The sequence below is a fragment of the Gambusia affinis genome, linkage group LG07, assembly GCF_019740435.1.
Source record: "Gambusia affinis linkage group LG07, SWU_Gaff_1.0, whole genome shotgun sequence".
Taxonomy (NCBI): domain Eukaryota; kingdom Metazoa; phylum Chordata; class Actinopteri; order Cyprinodontiformes; family Poeciliidae; genus Gambusia; species Gambusia affinis.
Window position 1 is genome coordinate 18,518,298 of NC_057874.1, and position 22,851 is coordinate 18,541,148.

Genomic DNA, 22,851 nt, shown 5'->3' on the forward strand with positions numbered 1-22,851 from the left:
GATAATCTCTGCTGGGTCCAGGGACAAGGTGAGAGAAAAGCGAAATACTTACACATCTACAATGATGACCATGTCCTTTGGAGACGATGCACCTTGGATATACCTGCACAAAAGAGGCAGAGAAAGGGCTTTAATTCGTTCTCATAATCTCTGAAAATTGCACTGAAGAAAGAGGCCAGAGTCACAATGAGCCCAGTCATAATAGTACGAAGCAGCCATAGCTGAGCCCACTTAAGCTACAGAATAGTGAAAAGGCTTATGTGCTTAGAAGAGTTAATAAGTTGTTATATACTTCAGTGTTGGCTACAGCCGCTGTTGGCTGACTTCAATGCAGATAGTCCTCTTCAGTGAATACCAGAGCCTGGTCTGAATAATTGTTGCATAAGCCGGAGTAATTACTAGTTGATGGTTTCAGCATGTAGCAACACATCTGGCACAATAGCCTGCAGTGAACTGTAAAAGCCTCCAAACAAATGTGGAGATGGCCCTTGTAATGGGCCCAACAAACACATCTTTAACACCATATTATCAGTGTTATTATACTGTTAAAAGTGCAATCATCCATTTAAACAAAGGCTGAATGTGTTCAATGTCTTAGATATTTAGATGTATTACACCAAACAGCAATCTTAAAAGCTGCTTAATTATATAGATTAGTTTTCTATTTTGGCATTAATGACAGAAGAAATTTCAGGGAAACTTTACACAAAGTCACATTTATTAAGGTTAGAATAACACTTTCTCTTTCTGATGCTAATTAACAGACAGGGGGATTGTTAGAGTAACGTTTATTTACGGTGCCTTGAAAAACTATTCATACTACTTGAACTTTTTCACATAATTCTCCATAATTCATTACAATTCTACATACTTGTGGATTGGAAAGAAAATTATACATGGTTTTAAACATTATTCACAGCTAAAAACCTAAAAAGCTCTCTTTCCTCTGATATAGTCAAATAAAATCAAGTGCAAACAACGGCTTTTGGGACTCAATTAAATTCATCATCTGAACATGGAAAGAGCAAAATGCAAATGGAAAGTTGTACAAAGACATGGCTGTTAAACCAAACTGACTGGTAAAGGATAAAACCAATCAAAAAAGCATGATAACTGTAGGTGAGCTGCAGAGGTCCACTGCTCAGGTGGGAGAATGTGGACAGAACAGGACAACTCATTGGATAAGATCAACTTCAAATCTAAGTATCGTCCAATCACCAATCTCCCAAAATTAAGGAAACAGGGCCAATTTATTGGTGCACCCCTAGATTAAGTGATTTTTCTCAAAGGGAATGCCAAAAGCCAACTCTCTGGTGGGTTATTCATTGAAAACATTGTTTCTTTTTTCTTTTCTTTAAACATGTTTAGGACTTTCAGACAACACCTGCAAGACTAAAATCCCTCTTTGCACCTTTCATTTGTAACTGGGAAACTACTAAAACCTCATGCTCTCTATCCACTCAGCTAAAATTTACTTGTCAAGGAACAGCCAAAGTGGAGCTGACCTGAGCGGCGGAAAGCCCAAGTTGACCGGAGTAATTTCAGTAAAATAAGGTATCTGACGTTCTGTTCCCTTCGTCGGCTCGTCAGCTGGGTGTCAAATACATTATTGAGTCTGGCGGCAGCCCTGCTGCTGCTTCAGATTGTTATACGAAGCACCTTCCCAACGATGTGTGTCAGCTCACCGGACAGAGACGGTAATGAACTAGCCGGCGCATGTAAAATCTGAACATTGTTGATAGGGGATGACATACAGAGGGAAATCTGAAATGCCTTCAGTCTCTTCCAGTGGCAATTAAATTCACATTTGCCAGCGATACAAAGAGAGCTAAGATGGATGGACAGCCGGGGCTTTTCTGCAGCTCGACGGCGGAGGGGCGGGTTGTCTCAGATGTGAGTATTAGTTTGACATTCTGAGGAAGTGAGCAGGCAAGCAGTTAGCAGCCGTCTTAGGCAGAGCCAGAGCAATCATCAGGGGTCTCTTTCTGCTGATTATCGGCCGTTCTGCTGAGTGCGGAGGGAAGCCAGCTGCCCGCGGGCCAAAGAGGCTCTTTTCGCTCGCTCGCTCGGCCAGGCTGATATGAAGATTTGAGCGACGGAGCCCCGATAGGCGCCACTCTAAACTGCTGAGTGACCCCTGACCTGTGTTGACATCTCATTGCCTGGTCTGCTCGAACCGCTTTGGTGAAAAGCTTAAGTGGAAATCTCAGGAGAAAGAGGGGCTGCTTCATATGAGGTCAATAATTGAGCTCAGCTGGTGGTGAATATAGGCAAAATATATGTGTGTGTACATAAGAGGGAGATGGAGAGAGGAGGAGAGATGGAGGAGTGAGAATCCAATTATTTTCAATAATAAAGAATGCTACATCAAAGGTAGAACTTCTACAGCTTCCCACTTCTGTGTGGCGACAGAAATCAGGTCTGGAACCATGAGGCATATAGACGTGCATGACTTTTATCAATTTAATTACTGAAATCTTAATTCAAGGCAGTGAGGGAGAGGGCGGGGGAAGGACCTGAGACTGCAGCGGCGGGGGCCGCTTTCTTTTTAGCAGACCGAATTTGTGAAAGCGATCATCGATGCGGGACGGAAAGCTCGGTCAGAATGAGGCACACGTCTCAACTCCCCGAGGCTCCCAAACAGAGTCACCTCGTCTGGAGATTAAAGGAGGGTCATTTGGCAACGGCTGATGCTCGCAGACCAACTGCGAGATTTCATTAACTTCCTTGGTCAGTCTACTTCTCATCGAGGAGAATGATCGTTTAATGGGAATTCAACTTATTTTGGAGGGGGTTAAATTTTAATTATAAGGCAATGCAGGCTTTCATTACCATTTCATTACAGGTCATCTTCATCTCCACCAATGCAAAAATCTCAGACTAAAGAACTATGCAGGCTGCACACCTTGAATATGCTGAGGAGATATTACTTTCAAGCAGATCATTTCTCTGCAGCTGTGAAAGAGGCAGCATTGATCAGTGGTAATAGGGTTTAAGAGAAATGTGTGAGCTCTTATGGAGCAAGGAAGAGTAATGCCTGACTCAAAGCTATAGAGTGCTGCCATGGCTGATCTTCCACACAGATTGGCCTGGCATATCGGCAACGTCACCAGTTTTTTACATTTTTTTTCCTCATCGCCTGAAGTGCGACTGAATTTTGTCTCTGCCTCTGAGCGGGAGAACATCAAGATCAGAGAAAGTGGGATATAGAATCAAGGATTTTCAGCCTACGGACCCGATATCGCACTTCTGACAGATAAAAATCATGAACTGGGGCGGGTATCCGGGTATAATTCACCACATTTTTGACTCTCAGATCCAGATGTGTCGTTTCTGCATGGATTCCAGTCCGTAATTACCTCTCGGCTCCTGCCCACTGATGCCATTCTTTCCCTGTCATTACCCGGTCTCCTGCATGCCAAGGCCAGGTGACAAGCAGATGGGCCTGGCTGGTGCTGAACCGAGCCCGCAGGCAGGCAGCGGACCCAGGCTTTCAGCTTTTTACCGTCCACTAAAGGTTATAAAGAACAACTCATCACTGCCAGTGAGCCATCAAGACCAGTATCCTGTTTCAGACATGGCCACTGTATTTCACATAATGATGTGTCAGCTCCTGTTTATTCTGATGCGGCAATTAGAGAAGATAAACAACTGCCATCTGAGACTTTATATCAATGCCACAGTTCATTATAAAAAATCTTGGATCAAGATTTAGGTTGACATAACACACTAATTACAAGTTGAGTCATGGTACACCTCCAGTGATTTTTTTTTTTTAGAGTAATCCTTACTGAAAACCACAAGTCACGTCTTCAATGAGCTAACTGATGAATCCAGCTTGTAATAAATAAGTAGTTAACAGCATCATTCAGTTTTTGCAGTATTCTTGTCAATCAGGTGGATTAATTTAATACTAATAGTATGTTTACCGAAAGGCAGATGCAGCAAAGAAGGACTCTTCATAAGCTCAACGAAATTATGGGCAACCCTGACCATCCTTTTCACGAAACTGTCTTGGGAAAACAGAGTGTCTTCAGTCAGAGGCTTTCTTAAATTCACTGCAATACAGACCGCTACAAGAGCTCTTTCCTGCCAACAGCCACCACTATCTACAATAATTCTTTGAAGACTTTGAATTAATGAGTCAGAAGAACATTTAATTTCCTTTCGGGATCAATAAAGTATTTTTGAATTTGAACTGAATTTGACTTTGAATCAAAATCTTTTACTTGCTTTCTAAAGACCACAACTGTGAATCTAGTAGCTAAAGGACAAAGGTTTTACTGAGGTAAAGACAGATTTCCTGTAGCACCATCAGCCTACATTGGGGTTAGGGCTGAACAATATGGCTGAAAAACGTATCACAATGCCAACATTTCATATCAGTTCATATTGATAACTACTGATTTACTACTATTATTTTTTCTACATCTGAAATACAGATAACTGGTGGTGTAACCTTTCCTGTTTTATTCACAGTTTTCACTTCACACCGTTGTTTGTTTTTAGGAAGATGAGACTAAGTAGTGAAAGCTTAAACCGCTGCTGCTCAAGTTACTCAGTATGTTGTTGCTAGGTAACCAAATTTGAAACTTGAAAGTTCTTGTTACCCAGCAGATTGTTGCTAAGTAACCAAAGAGTGAGTTGATTCCACCAAAATTGATTAGCTGAGCAGCTAAAGCCTTTCCTCTGCCTACATTTCCCAGAATGCTGTGTGGTTCTGGATCAGAATTCAGTGAATATTCTTACTGAATGTTACATATTCTATCAGATGTGTACTCTATTGATCTCGACCATTTGCTTATCAGAATCAGAATCAGTTTCATTGCCATTGCCAGTAAACAAGTTTGCAGGCTCGGAAATTGTTTTGATGTATTGATGCAAAAATAAATACTGAAATAAAATATGAATATGAAAAAGAAAAATATGTATCCATGTGAGTGAACATTAGAGAGAAAAATCCCAGGTAAAGGAGTCCGTGGTTCCCCGTCTGCGAAGCCACACAAGAACCCCTAACTCTTTTAGTCAAGAGATGTGCTAAATCTGCCACAGATGCTAAAAACATAGGCAGTAAATCAGTGGAGGCAGAAGATGTAAAGTTTAGGAGCTTTGCACAGATGTAACAGCTTGCTGACACTGTATTTAGACATAAAAACAAACAAGGCAGAGAGCACCAAAACATATATATCATGTTGTATATTGTTATTGATTTATTGTCCAGCCCCAGCCTATGTCTAGAAAAATCACAATCCAGATGCAACAGCATGAAACTGCATTTCAGATTTTAAACCATGCTGGAATGCAATTACATTGCTTTAAAAATTCATGGCCAGATATTTAATATTGGCTTGTGGTGTCATCCAGAAGTATTGGCTCCCCAACAGATTTCTTCCGTTGCTGCTCCTTTTTCCAAGCTTTGTATATGGTGGAGAGATCAGCACATTTTTATCTAGATGGAATGAACCCTAAGAGTATTTTTTTTATATCTGTTTTATTTTAAGACATATGATGGAAAAATGAAGACAGCAAGACTCTTCTAGCCAAGGGCTACCACACTTTCACAAAAATCATCAATCGGAAAGATTTTTGCATTATTTTCCCAACTGCTTACATTATTTTGGTAATAATAGCTAAAGTATGTACTTAGACAGGGAAATCCTTCATTAAAAATGTTGAAATAAAAGCTAATATAAAGCCCAACTCCTCACATATCTGAATCATCAGCTTGTATAACCATAAAATACTAACAAACTCTAAAATATATCACACATTTTGTAATAGAAAAGGGTTCCCAACATAACAGATCTGTTTGTGACAACATCTCTGATCTAGATAAGGCCTGGTACACGCATGCAGCCGGCGTGTGCTCTTTACACTGAAGGCAGAATAAGGTATCGCTCCAAGAGAGACGAGATTAAAGCGGCTACATTCACAGCCATCCCCTCCCTTGCAACTCCCCCCCAACCTCCACCAAAATAAATCTAAAAGAAATGCATTATACAAGCGATGAACACAACAACATATTCTGCGTTGATGTGATTGCAGTTCGCTGCTTTTGTAACAGTCAGGTAAAAGCGTCTCATTGTAATTCATGAAATAGTTTTATCACAGCCCAGCGCTGTACAATCAATACATTAACTGCGGTGGGGGGGGCCGACTCTCTCGCAGGAGATTGTGTTTATGCACCCTGACCCATTCTGCAAAGTGTTGAGCGTTACATTTAAACGGAGGGAATAATCTAAAGCATTTTTAGAAACATGCAACAGATGCATGGGATGGTTGGGCCATGTTTTATAGTGAAGCTAACTGTTGATATGAATTGTGGTGATTTTTACTGGTAATCATGGGTGTGCACATGGTGAGCATGCTTTGACATTAATGCATCATTTACAAAAGATGTGAAGACAGTAAGCAAAAATAATGGGGAGACTGTATATAGCGCAGTGAGAGAGCGAGTGTGTGAATTTGTGTTGTGCTGATGGGCTTATTATTTTATGGACTGCTGCTCTCTTAGTGCTCCTGTGGATGTGCAAGGCGAACTGAGATTGAATTAAGATAAAAATATAGGGGGACAGTTCCCAGAAGCCTGCAGGAGACAGAGATGTTGTCTGCTACTTATTTATTCAACTTTGTGTTGATTACTGGAAGCGTTGCTGCCACCGTTTAAAGTTCCATATTTTTGTGTGTCGAGGAATGTGCAAAATGTTCTCTCTTTCAACATTTCTGCTGTTTTGAGTATTTCTCATGCAACCTGTTCACAGACAATTGCAGCCCTTGATGCACTTTCATCTTGTGGTAAAACTCTTAAAGCCTCGTGTCACCTTCAGCAACAACAACAGCAATGTCCTCTGACTCAGCGTCCACCTGAAGTGGGGTGAAAAAAGGAATGAAAGGAGGAGGCAAGACTCCGGGCTCGGGATATTGGGAATAGTGTTTTAGGGAGCCTCAGCTTCAGGGACTGACCAGCAGTCATAATATTTGTGACGAGGTCAGATTGACTTTTTGAAGAAATCAATATGTGATATAGCCTACATGCTGTTGTGAACCTGGGAGGTAATGGGATCTTTGCAACGCTTGGCTAACAGGACTCCATGCCTTTTCTCTTGTTATTCTTCTTTCTATTTTCCCTTTCTCTTTCCTCTGCCTCACCTTACCCTCTGCTTTGCTTCCTTTGGTGAAAAGAATAGTCATAACAATGAATAATGTTAATATTTAATGTCACTGTAATTGGTGACAATTAAGTGCAATGACTGGATCATTAATTTTCTTCAGGGAGCTGCTGGAAGAGCGGAAGTGGGAAAAAAAATCTGCTGGATGATTTTCCATTTTTTAAAGCCCACCTGGTCAGACAACAAGCTGTCGACTGGAACCAGTTAAAGCCACAAATTTACGATCCAACAAAGAGTAACAACTTCCTCCATGCCAACCAGACGGCAACCAGAGTGCAGCTTTGACAAAGGGAGTATAGCTACAAGTCTGCATCAATCTAGATGTTACAGAAACATGTGATTAGATCTGCTGCAATCTGCTTGCAGCATCTATCTCGCTTATCTCACTTATACACCTATAAGAGAGGGACTATTCTATGCTGTTTATCATCAAAAGTTATAATAATACATTTAATCAGGACTCCTAAATACTTAACTTCAAAATTTCATACATTTTAAGATTAAGATTCCCAATTTTACTGTCTATTTCTGTGACAATCATCCAAGTTAGTGATTTGTTTTTTCATTTTTCAGACTAATATCCATCTCTAACTGTAAATAAGAAAAAAAAAACTAAAATAGAACTGTCTGAATACTTTTTATTGTAAATGTCAACAATGTCCTTTTCGTCACTGGACTGAATAAAGAAATAATAAATTCCAATCTGTTTTCTATATGAATGAATATGAATTGGAATGCCCCATCAGCCTGTTGTAGCCGTAAAAACAACATTATTGCAGTCTTAGTGCGACACTAAAGAGGGGATGTGCCGTCAGACCATCAGTTCCCAAAACCACAGAAAAAAAAAATAAAACAAAACAGAACCCCTCTTGGGACTCTGGGAGGATTATGAATGTTAAAATGAATTTGAAAACAAGAAATAAAATAAAAACAACACTGAAGAACCACGCCTATCAAAATGACATTTTAAAATGAACTGCTTCAAAATTTGAAGTCTTGTTGAATACAATGAGATGTTCATATTTTAAATGTGTAATTCTTCCTTGGAGTTTCAGAGACATGTTGTCAGTAGAACAATGTTCATTTTACTCAAACATATAACTATAAAAAGTAAAATCAGAGAAACTGATCATTGAAGTGCTCTCTTAACTTTTACCAGAGCTGCATGATGAGAAAAAAATCTGAATGCAGTGAATCCAAAATAACCTCAACCAAAACAGATGGATAAAAACAGCAACAATCTTTGCAACAAGTGTGAATGTAAAACTGATTCACTCACCACTTTTATGCTTTATGCTTGTGATCTGTTCATGTTTTATGATTTATGCAGACATTGAAAGTGTTATTCATATCCCTGTCACTCTGAAGGATGCTGGCCTCCTCTGACATCACAGAGACACATTTGACGACCTCGCCTGACCCCAACCAAATGTTCCTGCGACTGTTCGACCTCCATAGCGAATGTCAGTCAAGAAAGCAGCATGTTAGGCTATAATCACACAAGCCTGACCTGACACATCATGACCCAGCCTTCCACGCGCCCCGCTACTGCGCTCCGCTCTGCTTTGGCACAGGTTGCTAAGCAACAGACTACAGGAGTATCTCTGAGTCCAACATGAGGAAAAGCTCAATACAATGACAGTGACAAACATGGAAGGCCACAGAGGTGACAAGGTGTCCCTTTGCAGAAAACAAAAAATCACACTCTTCCTCTGCCTATCCTGGTCACACAAGCCGCTTCCGCTCATCCTTCCCATCCATTGTTTCTTCCTGTCTCCGGTCACAACACTCACAGGAATTAAGCTCCGGCGTAGTTTCGGTTTTGAGCTGACAGATGAGAGACAGGATTAATGTTCGAACTTGTCCTTCAGCGCCGCAGTTTCTGTTTACAGCAGTTTGCATGTTCACGGCGAAGCCTCAAGTGACAGTAGAGCACTAAGGAGAATTTTGTCTGCTGTTGACTTAATTAAGTTGTCAGAGGGAAGCCTTGTTGGCTTCATGCTTGTAAAAGGAGTGCTAAGTGATTTATTTATTTATTACTTAATTACAAGCACAGTCTGACATGAACTGTCTGAAAAGAATCTGTTTGCATAAAAGTCATCTGCAGATGAATTTGACTCTGATGTCTCACAAAATAAAACATAATACATAAATAAATAATTTACTTTACTTTTAATGAAATAACCTATAATTATGAAGATAAAAATCACAGAAACATTCACCAATATATTTGATGTGTACTGATGACAAAATGTGATGTAAAATAAATATAATGTTTTTATGACTTTTTATTTTTGTGTTTTTATGATGTAAAGCACTTTGAAACTTAATTAATTAATTGATTGAATACAGATTATCATTTAGTGCATATTCTGAGTTCATGGTTGAAATGGCTTGAATGTGCTGTAAGAAAACAAACAGTTTGAGCAGAAAGTTGGGGATTCATGACAATAAATAATAAATTGATTCGATTAGAAGACGTTTAATTTCAGTGTTTTCTATTTGCTCAAACCTTTTAAAGCTTAATGTTTTACATTTACTTACCACCAATTTTCTTCCACTTTCAGTCTTTCTCACAGCTCAGCTTAGTGTACAGATTGAATATTTGCTTAATGAAAGGAATAACAACACGACTGAAAGTTTCTCCTGTGTGTGTTTGTTCAGTGCAAGCTCTGTGGCCTGACCTCAAACAGCCACTCAGTTTAAACCGGCCGGAGACCGAGATGGAAAATGGGGTCAGGTCTAATCAACACCGCTGTCATGATTATGTCCACTCCACTCCAACTTGTAACCAGGCAACAGGCAGGGCTGCCACAAAACCGATGTGACAGCCGCAGGTAGATTGAAAGTGTAAAGGATGGACAGAAACTCGTGGGTGGGTGAAGAGAGTAAAGTGGGTGAATGGCCTCATTTTTATTTTTTTTATGTGTCTCTGTTTGTCCTCACCTACTTACAGGTCAGGAAAATACTTTTTTTATATATATAATAAACAACATTTCTGAACCCAAGATTACAAAAAATACATAAGAATGAAATAATAAAGCTAAAATATATATTATTATAAAATCTTTCACTCCTCCTGTGTTTCAATCTTCTTTTGAATGTATTTGTTTTAATGCATACCTCCTTGTTTGTTTAGTTTACTTTTATTGCTGTTACTCGTTCTATTATCTGATTAACTATTTTGTAGGTCAATACCCGTTTTTCCTTTCTGTCAGTTTGTGATGTTATTGTATGCACACTAATTGGTGAATTACAAAAAAGTGCATGTTCATATGTGCTTTAAAGATCTTTAAAGTTCTTTTCAGAAGTCAAAATACAGTTCCAGTACATATTCAAGAATGTCAAATTAATTTAAGGATTTTATGCATGGATTTGAGTCAATATTTTATGAGGTTTTGAAGATTTTACAACAAAAAGCATCAGTGATCTTTAAAAGCATGAACTGGGTGCTCATGCTTTGATTTATTTGAGAATATTGTCTAATCCATGCTGGCTGACAGAATTATACATGCAGGCTAATTTTACTTCTTGAAATATATATTTTTATAGGAGCCAGAAAAAAATGTAGCTAAATTGCAATTTTATGTAGTTTAATAACTTGAAACTGAAAAAAAAAAGCAAAAGTTAGCAATCATAGGTGTTTGCTGTCTAAATAATTAGACAGATTATAATGATCAAGTAATCTTATGAGCAGATCTTTCAAATAGATATTGTAACTTTAAAATCACCTAATCTGGAGCTGCTGAATGATTGTGTTTAGTCTCCACAAAAGCTCAACACAATGATAGAACAGTACTTAAGAGTTCACCATCTTCACCACTCTTGCATTTTTGTTTTAATGTTTGGGATGATTTCTCTAAACTGCAGGACAAATTCAACATTCTTCCAAAGAGTTCAGACTTCTTAGGGAACTTCAATTCATTTTAAGATGAAGACTTTACAAGTTATCTGGGAGTAACAACAGCACAAAGCTATATTAAAGTCGAGCTTTAAAGGTCCTTCACTTTTTATGAGAATTTGAAGGAGCCAGTTTCTTATTGAGTGCCAGAAAATCTGTTATTAAAGCATGACATCTGTATAATACTGTATCCCCAAGTATAAAATCTCCAGTAGATCCTCCTTGTAATAATCTGGAAGGTAAAAGCTACTAGAGTTTATTCCTACCATGGCCTTCTGCGAACGTCGTAAAGGTCAATCTTGTTGGGCGCCCTCCAAGGAGTGGCTGCAGAGAGCAAGAAAACAAGCTCAAATAATCCTCTCACTGTCAGACATTTTCCACCAGATGAGATCAGAGTAATCATAATTTCATTCTCTCTATCAAGCTACTAGCACAGAAAGCTGATAAGACGTTCTGCAGCGGAGAACCTGTTGGATTCATTTAGACTTTATCTTGCCATAAAGCAGAGGGCAGAGTGTTGACCTGATGAAGCCTACCTGGGTAGTACCGCGTCACGCCCGTGGCGCTGCCGAACACCTGCCAGCGCAGAGAGCTGTCCTCTCGCCGGTTTTCAATGAAGACTCGCTCCAGAGCCTGCGTCCAGTTGAGCTCGTTCAGGATCACAGGCGCTAAAGAAGAAAGACGATTACAAATATATAATATGCTCCAAAATAACAGAATCATAGGCTTTAAAAAAAAAAAAATTTCAAAGTAATTTGAGATTTAAGTTGTTTACAGACTACAAGGCAAGCCTGAAACTATGAAGCATGTCTGCAAAAAAATTTAATTTATTTGGGAATAAAGCAGGCCGGAGAAAATATTAGGCAGGTCTTATTCATTCAAGTCATTGAATTAAAACTTACTTGCATAATAAGGCTTTTAATATTTGAATCATTTTGTATTTTTATTATTTTACTTTATCTTACATTATTATGTATTTTAATTGGTTGGGTGTATGTTTTGTGTGATTTAGGATGTTTTAATTAATTTCTTTCAATATAACGCACTTAACATTCATTTAAAATGTGCTATTATTAATTATTATTATTATTATTATTATTATTATTATTATTATTATTGTTATTATCTGATCACTTTGTTCAAAAACATAAAGAAAACTTGTAAATTCACAAAAAATTGCAATAAAAACTTTTATTTCTGCATCATTGTAAATACGGAGAACAATATATTTCATAAAAGAGGTCATAACATTTTTTAAAAACTTTCTTTTACATTTCTGATGTAAAAAGTTATTTAAAATTTGATTGAAAATTAGATTTTTTTAATGTGTGTAACGATATTAATCATTTGTTCAAACTAATACAACCTCAGTTAATATTCTGAGTTGTTTGTTTCAGACATCTTGATCTTAATAAATGCATCTTTACACCTTCCCATTTTTGTATATTAGTTCTCTCCTTTTTTAATTTTGTGTTATAATCTAGTTAAAACACCCAAATAAAAAAAAAATACTAAAACATGTTACAAAGACAGTGGTCAGTAAAAACCAACAAAACTCCAGGTTTTTCTCTGTAAATAAGCCAAAGGTTGAGGTGAACAACCTTGTCTCTGCCAGCAGAAGTGGCTTGAGAGCATCAGGATGGATGCAGGCAGGAACCTCAGACCGTCTGAGCGCCGCATTAGTCTAATCTGTGTGATCTCTGCGGCGCACATGGCGGAGATCACCTTGAAGGAGGGTCATCCTGCACGTCACTCACAGCATGCAGAGGACGTCTGCTGAATGTCGGACACCAGACTACTGCAACTTTTTTCTGCAGGTTTGGTAACAAATTGTAGCTGTGGATGTTTAAAGCAACAAACCATTGCAGAAGCATGCACTTGATAGAGGGAGTATAACATTTTTAACCTTTAAGTATTGTAATTGTGAAACATAGATAAATTATAATTGGATATTCTGGTTTTGTAGAGTCTTAAAAAGAACTTTTTTGGCAAATAGTCAAAGCCACAATCACTTTAACTGCTGGACACATTATTATTAGTTTGATAAAAAAAATTAATTACTTTTTCAATTTTCAACAAGAATATGATGGATGGATCTGCACTGTAAAACATTTCAGCCACATTTAGTTGTGTCTACTGTCTTCTACTTTTAAGTCAAACAAATGTAGCGAGTTTTAGGTCTTGAGCCTAAATGAGTTTGAGTTTGTGAAAGATAAACTTACAGTAGTAAGTTGTGTTAACTTTTTATTAAGAGTTTAATAAACTAGAGTTTTTATTTATTGATGTTTAACAAAATTTATTATCAGATCAAAAATTTTGTTCATGCAATTTGAAACAAGAATTTTAATTATTCTAAAGTAAAATAGTTATTTTTAACTTGATATTGTGAGCAAAAATAATAGAGAAATGTGTCTCTTTAACTAGGCGAGGGAAGTTTTTTTCTTGCATATTGTGAAATAATTATTTGGTTTAAATTGCAGCATTAAGTTAAAACTCACAAGTCAAGATAAATGAACTTAAAAACAATGTTTAGACAACTTGTCTCTTGTTAAATCAACTTTATGAACTTTAATTACTGAGTTAAAACCAAAACAATTTTCTGTTTAACTTAAATTTCATTTTCAAGTTAAACCACCTTCAAACGTTTTACAGTGTGCAGCTGATTATTGCAACACAGAAAGAGGATGGAGTGAGTTGTTTTTGTGAAATGATGGTTTATTTCACAATAATTAAAAAAATTCTGTTTTCCATCGGTAGCAATTGGGACAAAACAAGAATTGCTTTTCCCAACGGGTCCCAGTGAATGATATTTGTTTTAATCTGAGTGTCTATCAGTATGTTAACTATCCATCCATCCACCTTGTTGGAAATATAGTAACGTGAAACAAAATGTTGTGGGAAAACAAACTGCTGAGACACTGACAAAGTTTTAGTGTTGTTACAGACAATATCATTTAATAATTATTCTGATTCCATCACTGTAGTTCATTTAAATCCATAGGAGTAAAACAGAGCTTGATGATGTGGAGAAAAGTGAGACACTCTACATGGTTTGCTATTTTAAAAAGTGTGTATTCTGGTAACACAGCTGTTGGGAGGGAAGTTTTGATCTTTCAGCTTCGACAGTTTTGTTCAACATTGTGGAGGATTACAAGCTGGCTTGGTGCGCCACGCGCTTTTAAATCTATGCATAAAGTGCCCGCTTGCTATGTCTCCAAGGCACTGCTCTCAGACAACATTGATTCTTCCCACTGGATAAATCAGTATAAAAATCTCAACCATATGAGATTAAGCTTGAACTGGGGACTGGTTTAGTCTGGGATGGACTTTGCATTAAGAGTCATAAAGTATCATTCCTGGGTGAATTGCAAGCTATATTCCATTTAAGTTTAAAAAAAAAGATTTTTTTCGTGTGCATCCAGAATAAATCCTTCATCACCTGTTCAACAGTAAGTGGTATAATACACCACAGGTGGTGAATAACACAAGTACCACATCAATATTCAAGTCTCTGACTTCTCCTTTGCACAGTCCTTATTTTCCTTCCACTTGTAGTCTCAGTTATTTATTTTTTTCTATTCTAATAAATTCCTTCAACAACACACGACGTGGAAACACACAAACACACACATATCCAGACACTGCAAATGCCTTCAGTCTGCGTTCAATCGCCAAGAAGTCAGAAGACGGGGAGTGCAATCAGAGGTTTAATAGCCACCTGATTAAAGAGGAAACAAGAAGAGGCGCTGAGCTGCGGAGAACTTCACTCGCTCCTCTGATTTAATTACTCAGCCAACCAAAGCTAGATAAGCCTAAGAACAGACAAGTCCAGCTTTTCTCAACGCTGCGTTTTAATTTTACACAAATAAACGATCATTATCCACTTTTCCCATGCTTCCAATTACTGCAGCGTTTCTGACGAGATATTGGTCTGAAGGTAGCAAATAGGCAACAAGTATTTTCCCGTTCTGCTTGTCTGCTGAAAGGTCACGTTTTAAAAAATATAGTCAGACAAAAAAATCACTCAATCATTCATTTATTTTCTTATTTTGCCACCAGGAAGCCATGTTCCATAGTGCAACATTTACAAAATTGCAGCGCCTTAAAAAAGGCTTGGCATTATTACTGTCTATCAGAGCGCAAAAACAAACACAACAACAAACACACAGCCAAAACAGTATCAGGAGGACATGAGAGTGGGAAAGCCAAATTGCCGCCATCACTGAGGGGAGCTTCTAGATGTGTTTTCCTTCAAAATTTAAAGACAGGAGCACAAAGGAGGAGCGGAGGAGGTTAGGAACGGCTCTACAAGTGAGCAGAAACTTAAAGACCAATCTAGAGGGGGTAACGGATGACTGACGGAAAGAAACAAAAAAATCAACTTGAGTGAATGGCTGCTCTACAGAAAGGAAACGGGAAATTTCTTACCCATAAAAAACAAACAACTGAACAAAATCTAATAAAACATCCAAAAATATACTGATCAAATTCTAACATTTTCAAATAGGATTTGTAAAGTTATTGACCACAACACAATTGGTGATTTATCATGAAAACATTTTTTTTTTCTTTTTACAGTGAGTATTTTCAAGTTTTGCCTCTGTAGCTGTTTGATGATTCACGTCAAAAGGATTCATGCCAGTGATTCACTGCAAACTCCCAGAATGAGAAAGTCAAAGAGCTTCACCCCTCATAACTCAGTGTTTACATTTGCCAAGAGTCCAGATGGCGTGAAGAACCAAACGGTTGGAGCTAGAGAGAGACAATAGTGAAGCTTTTGGTGTCAGCAACATTAGCAGCATAAAGTATTTTGACTTGTAACTAACCTAACACGGCTAGTATCGAACACTTTTAAATTTTCTTCAGTGCGAGTCTGCGACTGACGGCTGATAAGAGCCAGAAGGAGGTCCGTGTGTGTTTATGCTGCTAGCCAAAACTAAAACAGTCACATTTGAACCGCCTCCCGCAGCGTCGGGGCAAATCTGCCAAAACACACACATCCACACACACGGGAACGCATATCTGCAGGTGATCTCTGCAGAAAAACTGGCACATCAGAGATAAGAGAACACAGCAAACTAATTCTCTTTGATTTATTCAGTAAGGATATGCTGCGACTTCTCTGGACAGTTGATAAAAAGACAAATTTCCCCTGGGCGCTGCTGACGGTGGGAGGGCACGCTCACGCAGTCAGACGGGGCCTAGGAGCGCCGGCTTGGCCTCATCTTTCACCTGAAATGCGGTTCTCTCTGATATCTTTAAAAGGTAATTCATCAGCGCGCCGCTCCCTTGACATTTAAAGCACCCTTGGCTTTGCACCTTTATGGAGCGAGACTGCACACCAAGTAGGGAAACAATTATGAGCGGGATTTATGGAGCATCGCTGCGTGAGATCATTCCTCAACTCTCACCGCCGCGGCCTCTCCCCTCCCCTGAACGCCGGCGTTCGTACATTCTTCACAGTGATGTACCTCAGATTAAGACTGAACCGATCTGTCCCTTATGCCCTGTATTAATCCAGCTCTATAAAAATAAGTACATGGCCTTATTATGCACACAGAGCAGAGAAATAGCACAGTAGTAAAGCCACAAGTGGTACCTCATGGGAAATCCATGATGGTATTAGCTGAAGCACTTTGAAGATTTATAATCATTTACACTGAAGTTCTCACACATTATGAGAAATGAAGTTTCAGGAACATTTTGATACAATCATTGAAAACTTTCCATGAAAAGAGGAAAAACAGACCTTTTAATAATTTCATAAATTGGAATAGGGTCACCTGAAGGTGGCGGTAAAGAGTATGATAATAGGGATTGTAACTAGTTACATTTACTTGAGTCATTTTTGGAGGAAAAAAAAACATATTACCTTTACTACACCACACTTTTGACTTCTACTTGAGTAATATTATTCTTTATTCCTATTTGAGTACAATTCTCAAATAAATGACAAATAAATATTATTTAGCTAATTTAAGTCCAGAGCACTGAGTACTCTGTTCTCAGTACAGAACAGAGGAAAAACCTTTTTGGGTCTGCCGGTCCAAACCTTTTCGGGGCCCCGAGTCCATATGGAGCTCCCAACCAACACGTCAACACCAGATGTTTTATCATTCCTGTAACTTTTCTGTTGCAATGTTTTAGTTTTAGTTTTTCTTTGTTGATTTATTCTATTGTGTTTTTATTTTTGCAACACACTGTGTGTTCCAGAAAACTGTAAAACAGCTGAAACACTGACTTCCTTTAAATCTCAACTAAAAACCCTTGTTTAGAGTCGTATTTGAAACGTAATCAATTGCAGGTTTGTTGACGGAATCTGACTTGATGTTGTGTTTTTATTGTTGATTCTATGTTGCATTGTGTTTTTGTGTTTGATTTGATGTAAAGCACTTTGAAATGCCTTGCTGCTGGAATGTGCTATATAAATAAAATTTGATTGATTGATTGATTGATTGATTGGTGAAGTTTTAACCTGTTTTTGAAATGCTATGTACATTTGACTTTGACGTTATGTGTGTAAGATGGCTACTGTTATTAGCAATGTTTGTAATTAGTGTTATGTCTTTTAATTTGACCCTTACAGGAGAAGCAAACAACAAAAACAAAGTGACTTTGAGAAGCAGAGTGGTATTTAAGTGTGCCGTGTCCCTTTAATTATTTGAAGGTAACGTCAGCTGATTAACACTAAATTTACAGTAAACAAAAAGATGGATATCTTATATGTCAGCCGCCCACAGCATAATTCATATTTATTACAGAGGAGGATGATTACTGTCACTGGATACGGCTCGATTAATTTTACTTCATGTCTTCAACCTCTGCAACTCGACGCAGCTCTGCTTAATTGTTAAACTTTTCAGCCTTTTGTCTGCAAGGGCTCACCAACTCAATGCTGCTGACAAAGACTGAATTTAATTAACTAAAATTACTAATCAACATTCCACTTTGCAATTACAGTTATTTTTGATTTCTTTTTGTAAATAAATGCCACGTCTTTTCAAACTCAATTGGTTGGAAAAATGTGGATTTCAGTGTCGACCACAAGATCTGAGATGATGATTTTCCTCCTTAATTATGAACGAAACAATTATTTAGCTGATGAAACAAAGAAAAGCAAGAAGGTAATTCAACATGAGCAGCCCAATGATCATCTTTTAAGTCAATCTGTGGCTGTTTCCTATTGTTGTGTCAATAAATACAACTAACAATCATTTTAAAAAATCATTAGATTTATAGATTTCAGTCCAAGACCTTATAATCTGATGACTACAATTTTCACACAACTTTTAGCACGTTAGTCTGTGTTAAAAGATTATAAGCAAAGATTTTGTTATTAAGTGTATTTGTTTTAAATGCAACATTCTCAAATCTAAGTACTAGTTTAAGTTATTTATCCAATCCAGCTGTTAAAGTTTAAACTTTATAATAATGTGGATTATAGAAGAAAACGGGACGCCTGATCTCCCCATATGACCAACAAAGTAGGGTCCTGACTCTAACCTGGACAAGCTTTGGTCCAGCCAATTTTCTTGCAAAGATTGAATAGAAAATCATCTTTTTCACATTCACGTTTGTTCCTTTCGGAAAGACTGGGACCAATTTACTTTGCCAGTGAATGGGAAACTGCGCTTACAATGGAAGGTTCTTTTCACACTTTGTATGTTTTATATTCATATTTAAATTTCAAATTAAATAAAATCCTGTAAACCTTTCATTTTTTTCTTAGTCACGCAATCTAAATCATCTGAAGGTAGCTCTGCTACTGTCCAAGAAGGAAAGCGGTGCTGCACTCATTCAGCTTGCTCTCCACAGGAGTGGGTTTATATCTGAGATTCAAAGCATTATATGCTCAGATAATACACCAATGCTCCATTTTAAAATAAATCCTGTTAACCTTACTCTGATTTTGTCTATAATCACTTGTCTTGATTGACTGTTGCATTATTTTCCATATTTCTGGATTTTCGCTTCTCGTATCTTTTTGGTTTGCGCCTCTGAGCTGCAGATTGTTTCCCACAGCGATGTGTATTTCTGAGCAGCAGAGATCAGATGCTGCTGTTTATTCTGAAGACCTCACAGACTCCAAATAAAAACAAACCAGCAGCCTGATGTACCAATAACTTCCTCCACAGTTCAAAAATCACTACGCAGCGGCACCTCTGCTTCTGCTGCATGTATCACCTTTCTTCTCTTCCCTTCCAAATTGTCAGCACAGTTCATTCTCCATCTCTCTCCTGCTGTTCTCCTGTTTCCTTCCTGTCTCCTCTTCTTTCCTTCAGGCCTGATTTTGAGCATGGCAGAGTGTTAAAAGAGCCTGAACCTTAAAGCCTTTCATCCCACGGAGGAAAAACGGCAGCAACAGGAACTGGCAGCATCTCACACATTCGAAGGCACAGATTTTTTTTTTATTTTTTTTCCGCGTCTTCAGAGAAAAAAAAAAGTCTTTTTATGGCTTTGTTCTGAGGAGAAACAAAATGTAGAGAATAATCCAAATTCCAGTTTTTATTCTTTAAAGTTCACAAAACTGTCAAACTATAAAGCAGCTACTTAAATTATTTTTAGCCTTAGAATTATCCTTTTGTCAACATATTGTGTAGTAAGGTGAATTTGTTGCACGGGTATTTACTAACTACAGAAAACTTTCTCAAAGCTAAAACCAGCCATAACAAAAATATGACTTCAGTGGTTTGAAAAAAGGATTTATACCTTTTGATCTTTATCCCAATTTGTCACAATGCAACAATAAACTTCAAAGTATTTAACAGGAATTTTTGGAGAACAGAGAGGAAGCAGAAAGAAAAGAATGCATAATTGTTTTCAGTTTTTTACAAATAAAAATTAGAGAAGACTCAGTTTGGATGTGTGTCTGGACTTTGACTGGGCCATTCTCTAATAGTGCATTCACACCAAATGCACTTTGAAGTCCGACGCTTGACATTTTGCTCTAGATGCGCGTCAGTCTCGCAAAATCACTCTAGGCTGGATTTGAGAGGAAACTCAAACGATTCCACCGTCTCCTGCATATTTCATCCAAATATTTGGATTTGGATAACTCAAATGTAGGGAAATATTTTCAAACAGTAAAAGTTATAACTTACTAAATATTTCTACTTCCTCGCTGATCCTCTTCCAAGTCACGTCCTTTGTGTTCCTGCGTCTGTAGTCACAATTTAATCTGCCGTAGATTACAGGACGAAAGCAAACAGCGACAATTAGTTTATCCTAATTTTTGTTCTGAGATCATGTCGGAAAATGCACCAGTACATGCTGGTTGATGCTCCAATTCCAGCGTCGGATGTGTCAAATGCTTTGAATAGCATTGCGCTAGATGTGTGAAACGCATCTCCACAAAGACTTTGAATGTAAACCAAACGCGCCTGACGCTCAAAACGCGGTTGGTGCGAACGCACCATTAGATCAACTGCCTTCTTCTCGCCATTAAATCCAAAGATCAGATTTAAAAAGTTTATGAATAATAACAGTGGTGTGTACCTTTGTCTTTAAGTTACTGCTTGTTCAATAATGCTCTGCTGCAAACCTCTGAGTCTCCACAGCTGGATTTACACTAGGATTTAAATACACACATACGGACTCTATTCACTAACTAGGTGACCTCCGAAAGTGGTTGGTTGAACTGGATTTTTTAGGGGCATCATTGTAAGGCAGCTGAATATAAATGCAAACCACATTGTTCAGATTTTTATTAATAAAAAACTGTTAAGAAGCATATCAGTTTTACACAAATTCATGTTGTTCTGCCACTCAAAATCCAAATAAATTACCTGTAAGTATTTAAAATGTAGTTGTGACTCTGCATGCTGAGCTTGTATGTAAAATCTTAATGATGCAAATCATACCAAAACCTAATTTGTTATACATTATGTCCCATTTTTTCTGTCTGACAAATATTTTTTGGTGAAAACACTTTTTTTCCAAATAGTGTGCTTGTTATCAAAAATTTCAGTTTTTGTAAACATTAATCTCGTACTCTGATGGTGGGCAAACAAAAGCCAAATCTTCAGAGGAAGTGCGATAATTCAGAGAGAAACAGACAGGAGAACCTACTGACTGCACCTCAAAGTAGTTTTTCCAATTAAAACCGGAGCAGTAAATAACAAACACAGAAAATGTAATTTGTGAGCCTGGTGGTGAGTGAAGAAGAGTTTGCTGTGCTGACTGTTCTAATTAGAGTGAGGGTAAATGATAGTGCCCCTTCACTGGGCACACACTATAGGGCTGGGATGGGTGCAGGGCAAAAAGAGGGAGAGAGAGAGAGAAAACTGGAGAGAGAGAGAGAGAGGAGAAAGAGTCAGTAGAGTCAAGAATGAAAAAGATGCAGCCCGCGGGTTTTAGAGTCTTTTGGTTTTACTTTAAATCCCTTTTCCTCACTTTTTTTTTTTTCTATTTTCACAAATTACTTTTGCTTTTTTCCCACTACATTTAAATCTGGTTTGATGTTGAGAGGGACTGAGTTGATCTCCAGCATGGTGGGAGCTGGTTGACAGTGAAGCTTCCTCTGCTGGAGGCAAAGTGTTAAAATGAAAACAGACTACATTTGTACAAATGGAAACACACATACAGATGTACTCACTGGCTGACAAAAGCTCCCTTATTTATTTGGCTGTGCCCAAACCTTAAATTGTATTTGGGTTAAGAAGGAAGAACTTTAATAGGTGGCAAAAATAATAAGGGAACATTTATTAAGAAAGTAATAACAAGAACTGGCAAACCTATTTTGTTATGGACAAACCTGCATGTCTAAAATGTTGCTAATTTTTAAGATTCACTTTAAATCTTAAAAATTTATAAGCCTGAATCTTAAATAACTTGACAAATACGCATCTATTTCTCTTTTTTTTTTTCTTCAAACATCTCAGCCCTCTCTTTTCTTTATCTGCTGCATCTCTTGCACCCAGTTTCTTCACGTGCTGCACATGATCTTCCTCCAGAGGTGCCCCAAATTGTTATTTTTTTCATTCTGAAGCTTTTTGCGGAAAGAACTACGGCAACATAAAAGCAACATTTCAACAAGCAGCAATTTTAAGGAGGTGAATGCAACATTTTTTGTTGTTTGCTGCATTTTAAACTTGATTTGGCTTGGAGTTTAGGTCCAAGCCAAATCAAAGATGATCTCATCTTACCTTAGATTTGGTTTGATTTGATGCATTCCCTTTTATTTATATGCAGTAATAACAATAGGTCACTGTTGTACAACAATGTAGCTGCAGCCAAGTCTTAAAATGTCTGTGAATAACTTTAAATTATGGTTGTAAATTGTGGTTTATGATTTCCAACCCATAATTGAAAAAGACAACAACATTTCATTTTATGATGTTCCATCAATTTAACCCATTTTGGAAAGACTTTTTCTCCATTTCAATAAGGCATCCAGTGTCATTACCCCAGTTCCCTAGTGAGCAGTCCGTCATCTGTTTGCGGCAACAAATTATATTCTTTAAAATTTTTCCCAGTTAAATTTTTTTTTAAGAAAACTGCAAGTTTTTGTCTCCAATAGAAAACTCAAACTGGCAACGGCTCATCTTATGACATGGGAAAATATGTAGTAAGTGAAATACTATTAATAATAATAATATTTATTGCTGAAAAGTTAGTTGTAAGTTAGTTTTGTCTTATTTTAAGTGCACTAAGATATTTGCACTGGAAACTAGACCAAAATTACAAGCTAAGATTTTGTGTTTTTTCAGTGAACAAAGGCTCGCTGCAGAAAAATAAATAACCGGCCAGATGTGGCACAAAGTCTTATAATATTAAAATGAT

At 37.6% G+C, this 22,851-nt stretch overlaps 1 protein-coding gene across 1 annotated transcript in view; it reads right to left on the bottom strand.

Moving 5' to 3' along the window:
• cacna2d2a (calcium channel, voltage-dependent, alpha 2/delta subunit 2a) overlaps positions 1–22,851 on the bottom strand; it is a gene marked incomplete at its 5' end in the record, with an annotated part of 112,060 nt that overhangs the window by 46,322 nt on the left and 42,887 nt on the right. The window contains 3 exons of the mRNA XM_044121909.1: positions 53–103; positions 11,337–11,394; positions 11,607–11,738. Of these exons, the coding sequence (XP_043977844.1) occupies positions 53–103; positions 11,337–11,394; positions 11,607–11,738 (241 nt within the window). The remainder of the gene's footprint in view (positions 1–52; positions 104–11,336; positions 11,395–11,606; positions 11,739–22,851) is intronic.